The sequence below is a fragment of the Phalacrocorax aristotelis genome, chromosome 2 (assembly GCF_949628215.1).
Source record: "Phalacrocorax aristotelis chromosome 2, bGulAri2.1, whole genome shotgun sequence".
NCBI lineage: Eukaryota > Metazoa > Chordata > Aves > Suliformes > Phalacrocoracidae > Phalacrocorax > Phalacrocorax aristotelis.
In genome coordinates, this window is record NC_134277.1 from 18,673,736 (window position 1) to 18,694,165 (window position 20,430).

The following is a 20,430-nucleotide window of genomic DNA, read 5'->3' on the forward strand; positions in this document are numbered from 1 at the left end:
TATGGGGTGTATTTTAGGGGGTGGTCCTGAATTGTTTTATATATAAAGTGTAAATAAAAATACTGTTTCACAGAATTAAAAAAAATAGGAAGATGGGTAATCCTCAGTAAATACCATCTTCCCTAGTACACTTTCCATCTGAGCAAATACAGAAGCACATCTTACACATACTCACTGATCATTTTCTTTGTGTGTGTCTGATGCTTCTCGTGGCTGTGTAGAAGGGATGCAAAAGCAGATGCCTATGCTTGGAGCAAGGCGAAGGGCTCTACACATCCCCCCCCCCGTCTCACATGCATGCAGCAATTTTTGTGCGGGCAGGTGATGAGGGTCAGTGTGGCAGTGATGGTAAGCAGCTGCTCTTATAGCAGATTTCCTCCCTAATGGTCGACACCTCCTTGTAAGGCAGTGCTGTTTCCTCCTCCAGCAGCTTCTTGGTAGAAAAGCTTTTGTAGAGCATCCTGGAATCACAGAGGTCCTTTCTCGGTTGGCCTGAAAGCTCCATAGCAGTCCCAAGCTGCCCCAGCTGCTCCACTCCCTGCCCCTTCCCTTTGCAGGGGTAGATACAAAGTCTCCAAAAGAAGTTGCTTTTTCTTTTTTTTTCTTCATATACATGCCTGTGAAGCCAAGACTAGCATCAGTCAAAATCAGGAGGGCTTTTAAAGTCGGTTTGCTAGTGAGGAGGCTTTCCCTTGCAACACACATTATGTGTAGATGGCTCCAACAAATACACAGGCAAGCATTTTTGCCAGTCTGTTAAGTAGTTGCTCAGCTGTCACCCTCTGGGGATAGGGGAATGTAGCTGAAGTCATTCTTAGTAAATAAGAATGACTGTCATGATGTGAAAGCCTACCTTCCTGTGTAGAGCTTGGTTTAAAATTATTAGGCAGAGGCTACTTTAACATTTCCTTCTTTCTCTTCCCCTTCTTTTGTGAAAGGAAGAAAAAAAAAAGTAGTGTGCCAGCAAATAAATAGGTCAAATACAGTTACTCATACAGAAAATCCTCAGTTTAAGAGGGGGGAGAAGGAGGAGGAAGCTTGGAAGCTGCCTTAAAAGCCCTGAAGTTGGCCTTTGAATTTATTATAATTTTTTTTTTTTCCAAAATAGGAGGCAGGTGGAATTGCAGCAATTTGCAAAATGGCAACTAAGTAGGAAATAGAAATTGTGCCTTATGGTAAAGCCAGATAAAATGTTTAATACATCCTAAATTGAAATGCCTAATAGCTGTAATTGGATCGAGTTTGTTTTATGGAACTAATAGTTCTTCAAAACCAAACTTGAATTGTATATGAAGATTGATCACATTTCAACTTTGTTTTAAGAAAAAATTCAGCATTTCATCACTGTAAAACATTTGCATTTTAGTGCATTAAAACTGTAAGAGCTTTCTAGCCCAGGAAGTCAAATAGGAGTTAAGCATTCAGAAATTTCTCAAGCAAATGGAATTTGGAAGGACTCCCTTAAAGTAGTAGGGATTGGGCCAAAACTTACCAAATACTAAGCTTAGAGAAGGGAGCCTTGCTCTAATCCTTGTTATGATTCTCAGCCTGCCCTACTCACCTGCAGTCCTCATGCTTACATCTGTGTTGGTGCAAACAAAAATGAAGATGAGGTTCTGATGGGAGGGTGGAAGGCTACCTAATCATGCCTGCTTCCCTGCTAGGATAAGACCTTTTATGTGCTAGCCACTCGTAATGACTATTAAATAATTCAGTGTAATAAAAACAAAGTGAGACAGGGATCTTGAACTCTGCCTCTGCTGCCTTTGTCCCTGTATTAGCCTCTGTCAGACACTCACGCTTCAAAGGATGTCATATTGCCAACTTCATTGATGTCACATCATCCCTCTGGGGTCATGGCCAAACAGTAAATATTGCTGTAGGGTAAAAACTGCTTCTCGGGGGGGAAAAAGTAACTCTTCCCGTTGCCAACTCTAATGACTCTGTTGTGAGTGTTGATGCTGTATGGTTTTCAGAGGGCACTTGCTGGTGGAAGTTCAGAAGTGTGTGTATTGTCATTTGATACAGTGTAGGTTTCAAGCCTTTCTGTTTGCAAAGAAAACTCAAAACTGTGAGGTCTGTTTATTTTCTAATTTTGAAAATAATTTTTTTTACACTAACCTTATTGTATTTTAGCTAGTTTTAAAGTTACTAACTCAAAGGATTCAAAAAGCGTGAAGTATTTAAAGGCAAGAATCTAGGTATCTTTCTCTGAACAAGACCACTGAGTGCTGAAGGAACATTATTGTCTATCATCCTCAAGCAGGTTTTTGTATGTTAATAGCAGTTTAATATGTAAAAACATCTTAATTTCAAATATGACTTGAAAATTTTTGGCTGCTCAGTTTGGAAACAAAAAAAAGGAGGGAGAGGCTACATCTGGCTGGTTACTGTTAACAGAAGACTATGTAATTACTAGGTTGCAAATAATACTGGGAGAGGTTATAGTTAAAAGATAAAGGTAAAATGTCACTGGAGAGAGACTTACCTACTCATTCAATTTTGAAAGAAGAATTGATTTGGAACCTACGATTTCTCAAAATAATCTGCCTTATAAGAGACTTTAAGGAAATAAAGAACAAAAAAAGGCTTTGACCCATTCTGATAAGGAAATTGAGACACAGAAATGATTTCTTTAAAACTGCACAGAACTGGTGGCAGAATTGTGTTACCCTGAGTGTCTGACACCCACGTACAGTCTGCCTTCTGAAAAGCATCTACGATTACACATTTTCCCTAAGTCCATATCTTGGTTTCTGTAAGGAAACCATGGTCTAGGCTTGATGCTTTACTGTATCCTTTTCTCAGCCGTCCCATACATTTGTGTACAAGTACCCTTCCAGCTGCTTTTCCTGCTCTGACTGTGTCATCCTGTCGTACTCCAAAACTGTTCCACTGATGAGACAGGAGACAATCTTGTGCAAAAATCTATGAGGATGCCTGTAGGGCAATTGAATTGCCTAGCTGCAGATGCATTATAGCACTTCAAAAGGTCTTATGGCCAGCTGCCTTTCTGTAGGGATGTCTCAAATAATTCTTCCTGAACTAATAAAGGAAATGCCTTTTTAAGTAAAAGGGGAGGTTGACTAAAGAGTCATCAAGAGCAGTCATATGGTTTTTTTTCTATTGCAGCTGATGACTGTGATTACTGGTCAAAGGTAATGGGTCTAAGGCTGGTTATTGCTTTTACAAAGTATACATATTAACGTTCTGAGTTTGCCAGACACTCAATATTAATCCAGATTAGACTGGTGCAGTGTTTGTTTCCATTGATCAGCATTTATACTGGATGGTCTTTAATGATGGCTTTCAGTGATCCTAGGTATGGCAGGATACAGAGTGACATTGGCTCTTTAAATTCAGGATTTGGAGAAATAGTGAGTAATGTACAGCAGGGGAGTACAACGAACCTGCACAGAGATTTGAAGTTTCTGTAATCCAAAATTGGAGAGTTCATAGCTGAAATGTGCAGGAGAAATTTGCCGGACATCAGTGTGATAAGGATTTTGCTCCTGTGTACAAGTGGCCTTTGTATTTCTGTGCTTATAGATACCTTTGCTCACATAAATGACTTGTGTGCAATGTCCCTAGCTCTGGTTTTCTGAACACAGTTTATAACTCAAATAATAGCTTTCTGGTTCCCTGGATCATGACTAATGTTCCTCCACGACTTGTTACTTGGCATGGAAACTTAAAAACAGTTAGATGGCTGCCTCCTGAGGCCAGCCGACAGTCCCTCAAATGCCTGGACACCCTTTGGCTATTAGTAGATACTTCTGATTGCCTCATATCCTGCCCTTTCATGCCGTTCTCAGTCTTGTCTCTTTAGCCTCAGCTATGGAAACCTGTAGTACTGCCTTTGTTGGCAGGTATTTTTGTACTGTTTAGACTACCAGAACTGAACACGCTGGAATCGCTGAAATAGTTGCCTTAAGCAAGTAAGCGTCTTATTTGGTACTTACAGTCAATGCCTGACTCTCCCAAAACATTGCTTGTCATGTCCAAACCAACAGCTAAAATTCTCAGTCCAGGTGCTCTGAATTCCTGGCATCAGTTACAGAAGCAGCCTCGCTTCTGGCTTTGATAAATGCCTTGCATGGCTGTTGCAAACACCTGCTTTGCCCATTGCCTTAATTGCATTACACCTTGCCAGCCCTCTGCTGGCTCTCAGTCCTCAGCCAGCCTGCTCTTCCACACTGACAAAACCCTGCGGATGTGCTACTGCCCTAGCTGTAATCTTTTGGAAATGCAGCGAGGTTGACTCCTATTTCTTGAGCCTGAGACTGTAGTTTCTTTCTCTTAATTTTGTGACAATCCTTAAAACTTTACCCAAGACTGCTACATGGTTGGTGTGTTTTCCCTGGGAAGGAAAAATTGTTCTGCTTGCTTCTTTAAAACATTTCTCTGCTACGATGCTTTCAAGAAACCCCAACCAATACTGCTGCTTACTATGCTGTCTTATTTCTGGGAACATCCTGATCTGTCTAGTTCTCTGCCTTGGCATTACAAGCATCCCCAGCAAGCCTACACGCTGTGTTTTTGTTCTGATGTGTACATCACCCAGGATGCTGGTATCTGGCTGAAAACTCTCCTGTGTGTACAGTAATACAACTAGAGGGAGGAGAAGGGAGTTGTGCTCCTTACAGCTTCTGCAGGAGTTCTCAGTGCTGCTCTTTATTTGACTATGCTTTCTTCCTTTTGCACATCCTATCTTTTATTTTATCTATCTCTCTCAGAACAGTCTCTTTCTTCTTAAAGCTGTGAACCTTATGCATACTGCTGCTTCTCTTCCTGCCCTGCAATTCCTTTCTTCAGGACTCTGACCTTCTCAGTACTGATCAGGCAGTTGGTGATGGTCATGTTCTGCCAACTGGTTGGCTGGTCTAGAGGCATTTGCAGAGAGGTGCTTGAAGATATGTTAAATACTTACATGCTTTCCTATTGGTTTTCTGCTGCCTTTTTTTCCCATTTTTCTTAAAATCGTGGTGAGTCTAGACCCTGCTGCTTAAACTGTTCCCAGTTTCAAGCAATTTTTAATTGCTTAGAAAGTATTACATTTGGTTTTCAGACCAAGAAGTACAGCAAGTTTGACCTCATAAGCTCAGCCAATAAATACAAGAAAATGTCTCCTCCTAATTAATTAAATTATTAACTGTGATTAAATAGCCATATGGTCATCTCGCTTTAGTTCATTTGCTTTCTTCCCTTACTTCTGTCTTTTGGATCAGGAGCTCCTCTCCCATAAGAATCCCTGTTCCCTTTGTGTTCCTTCCTTCTGTGTTTTCCTGCCCATATGACTCTTGTTTATACTGACAGTAACAGAGGGAACAGGTACAGAGCTTTTTAGTTTTAAAGAAGTGTGTGTATCTGACTGTATATTGTTCAACTGGTAGCAAAAGAGATGAAACTCGCCTGATGTAGAGGTAGACAGGAATAAAGGTCAAGAGCTTTTGGACTTCAGATATATGTTTAGTATGCTATACAGTACTTAGCAGTAGAAATGTTTGAAATAAGATGAAGATTCCTGAATCATTGCTAGATGTTGATATTCATATTGTCGCTGCAGCGGAGGCAGAATGTAACAGTGATTGAGGAGGTGGAAAGACTCGCGATAAGTGCTGAGTAACACTGCATAAGGGAAGGAAAGAGAGGAAGCTTTTTGGTTTTATATTTTTGAGGCAGGGAAATTCAGTAGTAGAGCCTGGGAAAGAAACCATGCCACCCTTCCTTTTAAGCCTTTAAAAGGTTTCAATCTATGGGTCTCTTTTAAAAAATGCCTTGTGCTATGCTATTGCCCTTGGCAACTGGTGGAGGAAGGGGAAGGGTCACATACTCCTGTGAGAGGGGAAAGCAAATTTCATTGCTAGAAGCCTGTTTTAAAAATATAATACTTGGAAGACTGCACTGGCATCCTGGAAATTGAGCCTTCATTGGACTAGATGACCTCTAAAGGTCCCTTCCAACCCAAACCATTCTATGATTCTATGAAATAAGTATGTGGGGACAGAGTGGTTTAAATGCCTTAATTCTGCCACTCTGCTGATGAACCTCTGCTTGGACTGGGAGTGAACAGGGTGACCTTCAGATTGATTTACCACAGCTAAACTTTTTCATTTGAATTTGGAGTGGGTTTTGTGTTTCTGTCTGTGTAGTATGAATAACTTAAGGACAGTGGCTTTCGACCTCTTCTGATTTGTAAACCCCAGCTGTTTTTCAGTGGTTTTGCAGACCCTGTCAGAAATCTCACAGAAGCACATTGCTGTATAGCATGTTTTAATATTTTTTTCTGAGTTCATGGATGCCTCTAAACTCGTCTTTGTTTCTTGGAGGAGGAGGAGAAGATGACGGTACAAATGGCAGTTTGAAAAGCTGTCCATTAGGAGGCTTGTTCTGGAAGTGACAGTTTATTTCCAAACATCATCAAAAATAGCACTGGGATTATTTTATGTTTTGGGGGTTTTGTGTTTAGTTGGTTTTCTTAAATTGGTGAAACTAACCCTTTTCCCCATTCAAAACCGTAAGTCTTCCCCCTCTCCCCAAATAAAATTAGAGAACTCAGCTTGAATTTATTTAAAATTTTATATTAGTTTTCTTATGAGGCCAAGTTTTCATAATGTTTTTTTCCCCTCTGCAATCATGGAGGCTGTAAAAGTGATATAGTGGTATCATATAATGACTTGATTCTAAGAGCTAAAATTTCAGAATAACAATAATTTGGGCACTGCCAATACAGTTTTGAGCAGCCAGCACTGTGCTGGCTTGAATCAGATTTCAATCAATAAAACAGAGGTGAAAGGTGCTGCTGCTCATCCTGTTTGACAACTCCCTTTTCTTTATTTACCATTCAATGCAGCAGCTAGGATTTCTTCAAAACACATGAAAGTTAAGTGTCAAAACAACAGGCAAGTCTATTCTGCGCCATATAGCTGAAACTGTTGTTTTGTGAATGAATTCTTAAGTGCATGTTGCCACTGAAATAGCATCGATTTGGGTTTGGACTTGAATGGTCAGCAAAGAGCTTTTCAACCCTTTACCGCCCATGAGGAGCCTGGCAAACAAATCTGGCAAAGCCTAGCTAAACTTAATTTTGACACAAGTGTTTCTCCTATGGTCACTTAATCAGAAACAGAAATTTCAATGGCTAAGTGAGCCAGTAAAATCTCTTTTAGTGTACTGGGATGTAGCTAATTATCAGTAGACAAATGATATTTTAAAAATGTGATTATCTGTAGTTTAACCTGTCCTATCAGTTGTGATGGATCTGCCATTAATTTCTACCTTTTCCCCCCTTTTTTTGCCAACGTTAAGTGGCTAAAAGCCAAGGTAAGAAGTGTTATTTCTCCTTTGACCCACAGTGCCTCATGTGACTGATAGTAGAGGCTGCAGAGCCATTAAAACTGAAAACTAGCGCTCTCTTATGCTCTCCTCTGCTTTCCATAGGATATTTAGATTAAACACGCTATACTTGATTTTTTTATTTACAGCGTTTAGCATGTGTCAATGTATCTGCGATACATTGACATCTGCATTTATACATAGATACATTAATTTCTCTAACACGTGTAGTGCTTCGCTCTGAATTCAGTAGATGCCTTGACTCCCTCCACTTACATTTTTTGCAGGAGACTTCCCAGACAACCGGAATGACTCTGCTAGTCAAATAGCAGGGGCAAATTGAGAAATTCTGGGGCCATGCTGACTGTATTGTACTGTCAGTGTTAGAGTTTGATTTAAATTATTAATACCTGAATGGAGATGAACACAAATGTGGCTTCCCGTTAAAAAAAAGAGGATATAAGAGGTTTGTGCATGAACCTGTCAATTGCCTACCTTTCTGATGTCTGTTGTAAATTAATAGCAAAAATAACATTAAGCTTGTATTTAGACTCTTTGTATTTCTGGTGTCTGTCTTGCGTGTAGCTGAAAACTTGCTGTTTGACAGCTGTCTGGGAATTCTCACTTCATATTCTTACACTTAAAAAAAAAAAAAACAAGCTGTCAATAATAGAGCTGCTCTGTTATAAAAATAAAATCATGTTTTCCCTTATTTCAGCATGGAAATAACCAGCCTGCAAGAACTGGCACCTTGTCAAGAACAAATCCGCCTACACAAAAACCACCAAGTCCTCCCATGTCAGGCCGGGGAACTCTGGGGTAAGAATGAAGATTGCTTGGTCCTGCCTGTGAAATAGAAAGTTTTTAAATTGTGCCGGTGTTGGTGTTTCTTAAGTATGTGGATAGATGGCAATTCTGATCGCATTTAGCAAAAAACACAATTACTTCATCTGTATAAACCCTTTCAGCTGCACTACCTCTGATTTTCATTATGACCTTTTGAAAGAATGTTTTTTCATGGGAGATGGATTTATTATAGCTATGGGTAAATGAGGAAGCTATTGTTATTCCCAATTTCGAGGGAGAAATCCTTAGTAATGCAAAAGAATATAAATAAGGTTTTAAATTCAGTGGAGGAAAGACTTCATTGTCAAAGTTTTTGTCTACTCATTTCTCAATATTATAAGAGGTACGAAATGGCCATTGGTGCCATATTTGTTGCATCATCTAAGCAAAGTTCATGGCACAGTGAACACATTGATTCTCACAGGCTTGCACATTTTTATTTTTATGCTTAAATAAGGAAGGATTTTGCTATTTCTGAGTCCTACTGTGACCAGAGTTCCTTGCCGTAGCATCTGTTTTGCTGTTGTGGACCTGTGGGGAGTGAAATCTGCTTATCTTGGTGTGCCAGCAAGTAGCTTTTGTTAGGCACCAAAACATGAATACTTCAGAAGCTCAGAGCACATGCCATATGGTTTGGTTGATGCAATATCTTCCAAAAGACATCCTAAACAAGACCTACCTATTTGTCACTCTGTCTTTCCTTTGTGCTGTCGGGACTGAGGCACTGTAAAGCTGGCTGGCATGGTTGTGTTGGCTTCAGGTGTGTTGTCTGGGAAGCTGGAAAAATGACAAATAATGAGATGGAACAGGATGGGGATCAGGAGCAATATCCAAGGAAAATTAGGAGCAGCAATTCCTTTTGCTGAAGATTTAATGATTTTTTTTTTTTTAATCCTGATTTGATGCTTTGCTGCTTCATGATGGCAGTGTTTGTTGTTTATTCTGCAGAGAAATTACCCTAGAGGCTTCTTCAGCATGTTTTGTGAAAATTCCCATTGCCTAAGGGCATGCAATCAGTATTCCAATTGCCTCTCTTATCCCAGCTGAGAAAAAGTTGTTTATCAGCCCTGGGAAGCTGGGTAGTGCTTTCATGTCCTCTTGGACGTTTGCTAGTGAAACAGCAGTGTTGATGTACTGGTTAGCTGCCTTGCTCTAATGCTCCCCCCTGAACAAGCCAGAACTGTTTGGTTGCCTTAGCTGATGCCTGATAAGGATTAATCAGCTGAACGTCATTTCCAGATGAGCTTTACAAGAGGCAGCAGTTGGCTGAGGGGGAGGAATTATGTGGGTTCGTAACAGATTTCTATCTGCCCTTCTTGTTCAGGAAGTACATCTCTTGTATTGAGCAGCCGCGTTCTGCCAAAGCATGAAATATCATAGGCATGACTGTTTCCCTAATATATGCAGAAAAATTGCTAGAAACCACAAGGATATTACTCTTCACTCTTTGATCCAGAAAACAGAGATAAGCGTGTAAAATCAGGATGAGCGTGGTGTGTAACACAGGCCTTTAAGTACATGCTGCCTATTGTGCAGCTTGTCCCTCCAAGGCAGGACTGTCTGAAGGAATATGCTGGGGAGGAATCGCTCAGGCTGAAAAGGGAAAGGGGCTGCAAGAAGCAGGGGTCTCTTCACCGGACCAGGGAGAGGCTGTAGAAAACCTTGGATGCTCAGGTTGGAAGCACCACAGGAGAATGAGTGAATTGCTGGAGCTGGATGGAGGGAGTAGTTGCAGTCGTGCCTTTTGAGGGTCCTGGGGCAGAGCAAGGCTTTGGACTCACTGTAGCTCTCCCTGGTGGCAATGGGCATCAGCACTGCACTGAAGCGCCAGGGGACAGTGATATGGGGAGTGCTGGGCAGTGTCAGGAAATAGTGTTTTCCTCTGTGTAAGGTTGGCAGAAAAGCAAAGGGAAGGATTGGACTTGAGTGATGGAAAGAAATTATTTTTTACTTCACTGGTGCTTGGAAGTTTGAGTTCTTTCATGACGCTGAGAAGAGCAAAGAAGAAACTTGAGGCGTGGCTGAACGTGAGGATGTAGTCAGGGTTTGCTTTTTGACAGTATTTTTAAATTATACAGGCAAAATAAATAGTACTACAGAGCGGTGTAGTAGTTCCTATTGCCAGTGCATTCCGAGGTAGAATACTTTAGAACATGAATTTTCAAGGTTATTTCTGTTGGAAGTGCATTTCAAATCTTCCCTGCTTATTTGTTTGGAGGTATTTAGAGCTCTTTCTGGAATACAAAGTTTCTTTATTTTTCCCACGACTGATCCCTTTTGGCAGATCTATAGGTGGTGGCAGTCTGCATATTAAAATCACTTGGAGTTCTTTATATAGACAAACTAATCTACAAACATTACAGTGCATGCAAACAATTACGGTATTTCCACTTTTCTCTTTGAGAGGCTTTAGTAATAAAATGTTGTAGTTAAAATTTAGTACTGTTCATTCCGTATTATAAAAAGGAAGTCAATAATTTTTTTAAAATACCAGGAAGCCACATAACTTACCAACTCAGTTATAACCAGTAATTGAACAAATGATTAAATGTCAGTAGTTTAGTATTTTTGTTTTTGTTTAGCTGGTACGTTGCCAAATTCCACATATTGCAAGGGATCTCTTAGTTACTGGTGAGAACTGAAGAGGTCTGCAGTTCAGTACAATAAACACTACTTTTAAGGCAGTAATGGGTCTGGCAAATAGATCACAAAATATCTGTGTTATATTTCAGACTTGATGCAGTCTGCTAGGTGACCTTGGAAGTCTCTGGGCTTTTCTTTCTTGGGCTGCAAAATGGAGACAATGAAGCTCATCTGTGAAGCACTTTAAGATCTGCTTAAGTGATATGAGATTGCTTGATTATTATGTGAAACAATGCTACTAGGAAGAGCAATGGTGATTGCAAATGTATCTTGTTCTGTGAATCTTTCAGCCTTACTCCTGCCTTAATGAGGTGAATACCTTTAGCCAAGAATGCTTTTAGGACAGTTAAGCATTTGGAGGGGAAAGAGGAAATTGTTACTGTTGAAAAGTTTGTCGTGCATGACAAACTGAAAGGTAACCCTGGAATATTACGCAGCTGTAACTATTGTATGTTACGTAGTTCAAAGAATGTATTTTGGGTGATAAATGTAGTTTAGGCTTTTTTTATCAGTTTGTGCTGTAGGCTAACTTTTATGGATCTACCTACGTAAGAGCACTTTAGAGAGCTGAATGTGATCTGCCTACCCTGCCCAGTAGAATTTGTTTAATATACTGTAATGTGGGTCACTGTGCAGTGATCTCTCGTGAAAACTGAAGAACACACATGGCTTCACTATGTCATTTATTCTTTTGATCATCTGATCCTTTATCTTTCTGTCTTCAAATCTTTTTTCGTTGACCAGACGAAATACTCCTTACAAAACCCTGGAGCCAGTCAAACCGCCAACAGTCCCCAATGATTATATGACCAGTCCTGCTAGATTGGGCAGTCAGCACAGTCCAGGAAGGACAGCTTCCTTGAACCAGAGACCAAGAACACACAGGTAGAGTGTTTTCTCACTGTAACTCTTTCCTGCCTGGCATGCTGATGCTTTCTAAAGTCACAGAAAAGCTTTGAAACTTCATGCCTGTTGGCTTTTTGTTGAAAGGCAAAAGGTGAGTTATTCTACCAGTCTGCATTAACAGAACTTCACTGTATTATTGACTTCTCTAACACACAGAAGTGTCTTCATACTTTACAGAAGTCTCATTGTATCTAGCAACTTACTTCCATAACCACAGGCCTCATTTCATATAATCAGTTTATTTTGTTCTATGGTATTTGTTTCCCAAGAATAAGCAAAACTTCAAAATTTATGCAGTTGCAAGGTAGGGTAGTGATGGGTCCTAATGGGTTTAAAACTGCATTATTAACCTTAGCCTAAAATACACTTAGGCTTTTTTTTTCCTTTTTCTGTTCAAGACCACTAATTGCAAAGGGAAATTCCTGTTGATTAGAAACAGTGTGATGAAGGTAGTCTGAAAGAGCTGATTGCTTTCTTTTGGCTAAAACTTAATGCTCATAATTAGTGCCAGCATGATAGAAGTAGAAAATAAAACCTATTCACAGAGCATGTATTAGCATCAGCCAGTTGTTTCCGCATGCTTAAGACCTTTTATGAGAGTAGAGTGTGTTTTGGGGAGAAGTGTGTTCCAAGTGGACCCTTTCTTTTTTAATGTAATTTTTTTCTTGAATTGCAAAGCTAGGTCTTTCTCTGAGCCTCTTGAGTGAATTCAGTTTTTTCACTTTGATTTTTATCATAGGCTTCAAACTGCAGGGAAAAAACAGAAGAATTCAATGTAGCTAGAAGTAAGACATTAGCTTACTTTTTAGAGAACTTCTCTCAATTTTTTTTTTAACTCCCAGTAGGCCATTAAACATCGTAGGTCACTAACGGGGGTTAAGAGAGTATTTTGGACACAGTTGATCATGAAATACTGTCAGAATGAAATACCTTCTAAATCTGGCTGCAGTGATGATCTTGTTAATCTGTTTAGTTGGCTACTGTAAATGCTCTCTACTCTTGTCTCACAAGATCATCTTTTATGTAGACTGCAGTTAGAAATTCAGCTGCAACCATGGTGACAAGATCAAGGTCTTCAGCAGACAGAACACTAATTTTGAAGGAATTATCTTAGCTTCCATTTCAGATCACTGACTTTCTTTTTTGTAACAGTCTTATTTTTCTAAGATATATTTGAATGATTTGTGCTTGACTCCTGACAGCACTGATTTGTAGCTACCCAGGAATGGTAAATAAGCTATAACATCACTGAGTACTCTTTAATTAGCATGGGTGGGTTAAAGTGGTGTTTTGGCTTCAAAACATCTTGACTGCTTAGCTCCCTTTATATTATCCATTTAATCCATGTAAATTGAAGCCTTGGCCTAAGGAGAGCTCTTGGATAAGAATAAGGACAGATTCCACCTGAATCTTTGTTCTTTTTCAGCTCCCTCAGTGAAAAAAGTGTTATGGCCTCCAAAGGCATGTGTAGAAATGTTATCCAGTAGTTCACTAAAAGTGTGTTCTGTAAAAATCTGTATTGCTGACCTCTAATTTGTATACCATATAACGGTACTTAGACAAATTGTTACCTGCTGTACTGCTACCTTTCAGACTATCTTAGAAACAAACTTCTTGTACACAAAAAATGTGGGGGTGGGCAGTGATACAGAAAATTATCCACACTGTAACTCACGCCACACCCCCACCAAAAGTGGTTTATTGTGGCCATTCTCAGTTAAAACATTCTCAATCTAAACTTCTGCTCTGAGATGAGGAAATATTCCTTCAGCCGACAGCATAAATAATCTTAAATAATTATTTATAGTTTAGGCATGAACTCTTCCAGCCCCAGCTTATTTCTTTCAATTATTACAAGGCCCCTGACCTATTTCTACAGTTGTTACTCCATTGCCTAGAACTGGTATGGTTGCTTACCTTTCTATTTTTTAAAGCATTTAATTAGACATTGTATGCATGGTGATGTTTATCAGCTTAGCTAATTCCATTTATTAGGACTGTAATGCATCCAGACCTGATGAGCTATATGCAATTAAAGGTAGAGACAGAGGCATTTTATAGGGGATTTTTCAACAGTATGTAATTGAGTTAGGCTAGCAGAGCTCGCACAAGAAGTGTGACTGTTGATAGGCCTTTGTAGGAAATGCTGTGCTAATACTCGTGGGTTTCTTTTTGTAGCGGTAGTAGTGGAGGAAGTGGCAGTCGGGAGAATAGTGGAAGCAGCAGTATTGGCATTCCCATTGCTGTGCCTACACCTTCACCGCCAACCATTGGACCAGGTATGTGGGACTCTTCCCATGTTAACTTAAGGCTTGTAATGTCAGTTGCTTGTATTTGCAGAGGGGTTTTGACTGAATATGATGGGGTAGAAACTGTCCTGAAGCACAGTCCGAGTCAAGAAATCTCTTATGAGGGCTGAGGGACATCTAAACTTTTGATTCTTTACCAAAAGTACTTGCAGAACAATCGCTTATAGAATAGGGGATGGTTAAAACACTTTTGTCAGTCCATGTTTTTACAAGATAATCAAGTTGGGGAGGGGATAGAAGGGAAGAGGTGTATCCTTTTAAAGCTTAAGTATATTTTAAAATGTCTATCTACAATTTGGTGTTTCTGGATGCCCTTGAGAAGCAGCAGCAACTGTGTACATGTTTGATAGGAAATATTGTCTTCTGAAATAGCCTACTGACTTTACCATCTGCCAATTATGGTATATACATAATTTTTTTAATTAAATAGAAGTCTTTACTTTAGATAAAACACAGATGATGACCTACAAAAACACTGCTAGTAGTAGTATTCAGACTTATCTGCCAGTGTTGTGTATGCTACTATTACAGTCTGAAGTTGCTAAGCTATGATGGAGATCATTAAGAGAGGCAGGAGAACTAGTGTGTATAAGACAGCACTGCAATAAGAGAACTGTGCAGGGTCTCTCAGCAGCGAAAGCATACTTGCTTGTCTTTAAGGGACATTCATGTCTTTAAGAACGATGAATGGTGAGAATGTGTAGGATCCTTCTTTATTATAAGCCAGAAGGATTATTATCTTGGTAATAAACCAACTCAGTCACTTATTATCTGTGTGCTTTGTAAGCACATAAAGCTAACTTGGACAAGAAAACAGCGGTGTTTTGGTGTTACGTAATTTTGCTATTGCACCTCTTGTCATCTAAGGAAGAGAGATTTAAGTCTTCACTTTCTTATGCACATGTACACTTTCCTTTCCCAGGTGTTTCTGATCCTGCAGTGGTACAAATAGACATGAAACCTTATTGTCATTTGGCATCCCATAAAAATCAATGGGAATAAAGGTCTACAGATGTAGAATCCTGTGTGTAGGATCAGGGCCTGAGTTTGTATCAGTTGACTGAAGTTGAATTTCTGTATTTATCTGGGAAGCCTAACAAGTGCCCATGGTTTCTTATTTGGTGCTTTTTTTAAAAAAAAAAAAACAAACATGGCCTAATTGGGAATATAAACTATTTTATTAGCATACATTTCTGTTCCTCCTCCTCCTGGAGCCCCGCCAGCACCACCACTGCCACCACCTCTCCCGATGGGCAGTCTGATAGGTGAGCCTTGTGTCAATGCTGAAGTGATTGCAGTCACGCTGCATAATCAATAATCATCTCTTCCTAATGGATTAGTGAGGGTGTTTTTTCTACTGTAGTGGGGTCTACATGATTTTAAAGTAAAAATCAGTTCTGGGATTTTTTTTTTTGTTTGTTTAATTTTAAACAAATTAATCACTAATTTCCTGTGGTTAAAGCCTCTGAAGGTAAATGCACAAGGTGTGGGGAAAAGGCTGCCAGTTGCTTGAAATCTCTCTTCCCAATAAAGCTAAGATCCAGTCAGTCTGACCTATAAGAACTCCAAACCTCCAAAGAACTCCAAATGAATATCACTCCTGCAGCAGAAATGAAGGTGCAACAGTTGCATTCTGGTTAAAAACCGTAGCTGATGTGTAAGGTGATGTATGTATTTTACCAAGTGGGTGTACAGTGACTGAAAAGCAGAAGTGTCTGTCACAGTGGCTTCAGTTTGATTCTGTAGTGCTACAGGCGGGTGGCAAACTGGAATACTTGATACAAACTAACAGTTCTTGAAAAACTGCTTCAAGCACTACATAGAGCTGTTAGGATGGGATTTAAAAGTAGTGCTTTTTAAAACAGGCAGGAGAAAATACCCCACCCTTTCTTATCACATGACTGATGACAAAATTAATTGATTGTGTTATGCAACTAGCTTTGGAGGCTTTGACCCACATAACCCTTTGCACTTTCCCTTACTGAAGTGTTAAGTGAAAGTGACTTTGGATAGCGTTACAGGACTGCAAACTTCTGATCGCACAGTTTGTGTATATATTTGTGTGTCTGTGCATTTTTGTATATATTTATATATATTTATATAAGATATATACATATGTATGTAAAAGCACAAAAAATTTTATTGCAAAATGATTTTTGCATTTAAAAATTGCATTGATCCATGTGACCTCAACGTGTGAGATTCATTAGTTTGCAAGGTGTGATTGTTTTCTCTCTCTGTCAGAGGTTAATCCAAAAGAGAACTTAAATGGTTTTATTAACCTTGAAATTTGTGCAGCAAGCATGTGGAAGGTAAAAATGGATGTTCATCCTGAAGAGTGAGTGACATGGCTTTCTGTCAGCTGGCAATGGCGATTCTGATTTGTTAGTGCAAATTCCATCAATATAAAAGCACAACTAGCAAATATGATCAATTAAATGTGCCAAGTGTCCGAAGCTCATGACATTTGTTTTACTGTTTTGTTAGAGTGTCTTTTTATATTAGATTGGAGACAAGTTCTGGTTCACCATGGAAAACATTTGCTTTGAGCACAATGTGAATTTTTTTCTGTGTGCTTTTTAATAAAGGGTATTGCATGTAGAATAATTGAGATATGCTTAGGAGTTGGAAGCTGACTCAATTTTCCTGTCCAATCCAGTCTCTCAAAGTAGTTCTCAGCATTTCTCAAATGCCCTTTATATGAATGTTGGTTTATGTCCTGTATGTTTTTTCTTATTATTAATTATTACAGGGATGTTTGTTTTCTGTTAATCTCCTGTCACTGGTCTTAAGTTATTGGAGACCTGTAATCAAGTATTTCCCATGTTCTGGGCTTTTTTCTATTTTCTGCGTTCTGTCACAAGTAATGCTCTGCTTAAGTCTTTTCCTTGGTTCCTCTGGCTAATGCTTTTCAGCTGCTCCGGGTTCAGCTCCTGGTTCCCAGTATGGCACAATGACCAGGCAAATCTCGCGGCACAACTCTACCACTTCTTCAACATCTTCTGGTGGATACAGACGGAATCCTTCTGTGACTGCCCCATTTTCTGCTCAACCTCATGTTAATGGCGGGCCTCTCTATTCTCAAAATTCAAGTAAGCTTCTGAGCTCCGAAATCACAAACTGTTTTGAGCAAAATGATTGTAAAAGCATGCATGGCATTTTAATTCATTTATGAAGAGCATCAATCAAATTACTGCTTTCTCTCCTAAAATAGAAGGAAAAACAAACAAGAAAAACCATGTTGAAGTTGTACAGTGATTGCGCTATATGCAATTATACTGTTTTCCCTTCTGACTTGTTTGCTGTTACTCATGACAGGAAATTATTATGATTGCCTATCTAATTATAGGCACATTATCCTTAGCATTTCAGGTGTGCTTGGAGAACATAAACTAAAACCAGATTTTATTTTGCAGGAGACCTAATATGGTTGTAGTACGGTCCCTCCACTACTGGGCTAGTGGCAAGAGAGTGCTGTCAGAGCACAGTGCTCATGTATCAAACTTTCCCCATTACACAGTTCCTCTCTGTCTCTTTCCCAAATCCTTTCCTGATTCCGTGTTTCTCCTTTGTTCTTAGTTTTAAGCTTGACTGTTAAAGAAGAGCTCAGCCTCTCTCTCTTTATCAGACTCCTCCTCTGTGCTTCCACACTGGTAGTAGTATTAGGTGGAAATGAATGAGGGAAGGGATGGATGCTGTGGGCAAGTTAGCACATTTTAGTCAGCAGCCTCCTGCCTACCTACCCAACAGGGCAAACAAGGTTCATTGCAGAGGATCTGCAAAATAAGGATCTATGTGAGTGTTGGTAGAAAGCTGTTTCTATGATGAAACTTCTTCCTTGCCATTTCCATAGATTTTGACCAGATACACGTGGAGTGATAGTCCTCTAATGGTTTCTGGTGGTGTTTTTCAGCATGCCAACTCTTTAAACTTCAGAGTGATATTTCTTTCAAAAAGAAATGTTGATGTTTGGGCTGAAGATCACTTTGGATCAGTGTTTGCTGTTGTGTACTTAAGGAAAGAATGCATATAAAATATTTGAGGCACTGAGGTGAAGAGCTTTCTCAGTGGTTTAGAAGTGTTATGTCTATCAGAAAGCTTTTTTATATTCAGACAGTACCTATCCTTTTTTTTTTCAATCCTGATTTTCCTCCCACTCTCTCACTCATACTGGCCCTTTATTTTCCTTTGCACTTTTGTTCCCCCAAATTAATTCACCATAACAACAGAAACTCCTTCCTGTTTGAACAGTTGTGTTCTCTTGAATAAACAGGGCTTTACTTCTGGAAGTAGTTCAGTTGTCTTAAATGCTGTGCACACCACTGTTTCTGAACATTTACATTTGTCCAAAGCAATTTTTTGCTCAAATGCAGGTGCTGTTCCTTAATCTAGCCTCTCTGGTGTTTTCAAAATACTGATTGTCAGCATTTTTTTAAACAGTATTTTGATGGGTGTGTTTTTCTACTTCAAACTGTTTTCCTCTGTTTCTATAACTGGTGATTTTTTTAAAAAAATTAATGCTGTCTTGACATTAAATCCAGATCCCGTGTTTCCTTGAGGTTTTACTTTTCATGCTAACAAATACTCTGTTTTTCTTAGACATTTACTTCAATTTTGTGAGAAATCTGTTTGTTCTCCCTTTTTTATTGATCATTTCTCCCATACAGTTTATTTGGTTATTGGTTTTGTAATGAACTAAATGCTCCATTTTTATTCATCAAACATTAATCTTAGTTATGGCTTTATTTAAAACTGTTCCTTACTTGAAGTATAGTATAGAACCTCTTTCAAATTTGGTTCCAACTATATTACCCTGCTGAATTCCCACCTTCACAGGAATTTCTTTGCTTCAGTGCAAGAGAAATTCCACTGAGAAGGGGCACGGTATAAACAAATGAGTTGATGTTTTGTTGGATTTTTCCTTTTTTTCTTTCCCCCTGCTTCACGGGGAGGCATCCTGCCAGAGGTGATACTTTGAATGGCATGCTTCTGCTACCATGCCTCCTTCCTACTTGCAGAAGGAAGAGTTGAACATCTTGGGTGTCAGCCCAGCATCTCTGGGCGCTGGTGCCGTGTGTCTCATATCTCATTACGCACCAAAGAGGTGCATAGGTCAGCGAAGATGAGCTTGCAAATGCTTCCGGGGGAGCTCTGTGCACTAGCATGGCCAGTTGTAGCTGTTGAAGCCTTTGCCAGCCTCTTAGGTTGCCGAGTGCCTCTAACCACAGAAGACTTAGTAATTCAAAATAAAGCTCCATTCTGCTCTAAACCCACCTGGTTATCCTACCAACAAGCAACAAGGTCCCTTTTTCTATGTAAAACAAAAATATAGTAAGCCAACCCAGTGTCCCCCACCCCAGCAGAAACAAAATTACAGGAGTTGCTCTGTATGATCATTAAGGATTGATGTTGCAGCATTGTTTCCCTTGTAAAGTAGTTGTCTTTGCCCTGGGTCAGTGCTGCTTCGCTGCACTTGATGTAGTGCTCTACTCTTATTTTGGAGGAGGAGTCCAGAATCCTGCAAAACATCACCTCTACTTCTAGTACCGTACTTTTAAAAAATAACTCCTAAATTTGAGTAATCCTTACTTGGCAGCAAGATGAAAAGCTTGGTTCTGTGTGCTCGCCAAGTGAAGCAGAGCAAGTCCCTTCAAACACGTACCCTGTGAGCTTCCAGACACACAGCCTGTGCTCAGCTTTTTGTTCAGCTAAACAGAGGGGCATGCTTTGCTTTTTTGATCCTCAATTGGCTAACCAGAAACTCAGCCGTGTTGGAAACACAAGCTTGAAGGAGGCTCTTCTGTGTATGTGTTCTTGTTGTTCTTTACATACTTTGTTTTGTGGTCCTCGTTACTGATGGCTGCTTTTGTTTGTTTCCTTTTTTTTTTTGTCCCCCTTTTGTCTGTCTGACTTTCCCCAATATGGGGTGTGTGTGTGTGTGTGTTGCTACCAGTTTCTATTGCTCCACCCCCTCCCCCTATGCCCCAGTTGACTCCACAGATACCTCTCACAGGCTTCGTGGCCAGGGTGCAGGAAAACAGTAAGTTTGGACAAGCTGAGCTGTTAAAGGGTAGAGCCTACTTTCTTCTAGCATGCATGGCTGGCAAGTCAGACTCTATTTTGTTTCCTTTTCCAGAAGCTAATACCATCTTGCATTCTAGTGTCAATATGCTATTGGAGCTGAAGGGCACACTCTTCAATATTCTATAACATGTGCATTTTTATTAATGACCCATTTAAGTTCTGAACTGCAAATTTATTATGGAAATACAGTGTGAAATATGTGGCATCTGCTTGGTGCGAATATAGACATGTATCTTAATGAAAAATATTAATTTAATTTTGAATCGTCCTGCCTGAGGCTTTTTCACTAGGGATAATTGATTAGTTT

At 39.6% G+C, this 20,430-nt stretch overlaps 1 protein-coding gene across 14 annotated transcripts in view; it reads left to right on the top strand.

Moving 5' to 3' along the window:
• Nucleotides 1-20,430, top strand: part of ABI1 (abl interactor 1) — an 84,119-nt gene that overhangs the window by 57,082 nt on the left and 6,607 nt on the right. Inside the window, exons 4-10 of one of the 14 annotated variants that reach the window (XM_075082600.1) lie at nt 7,309-7,323; nt 8,054-8,154; nt 11,569-11,709; nt 13,909-14,009; nt 15,224-15,304; nt 16,955-17,131; nt 19,993-20,079. In XM_075082600.1, coding sequence (XP_074938701.1) covers nt 7,309-7,323; nt 8,054-8,154; nt 11,569-11,709; nt 13,909-14,009; nt 15,224-15,304; nt 16,955-17,131; nt 19,993-20,079 — 703 coding nt within the window. The remainder of the gene's footprint in view (nt 1-7,308; nt 7,324-8,053; nt 8,155-11,568; nt 11,710-13,908; nt 14,010-15,223; nt 15,305-16,954; nt 17,132-19,992; nt 20,080-20,430) is intronic. The other 13 variants (XM_075082596.1, XM_075082598.1, XM_075082595.1 and 10 more) reach the window with 13 other exon arrangements.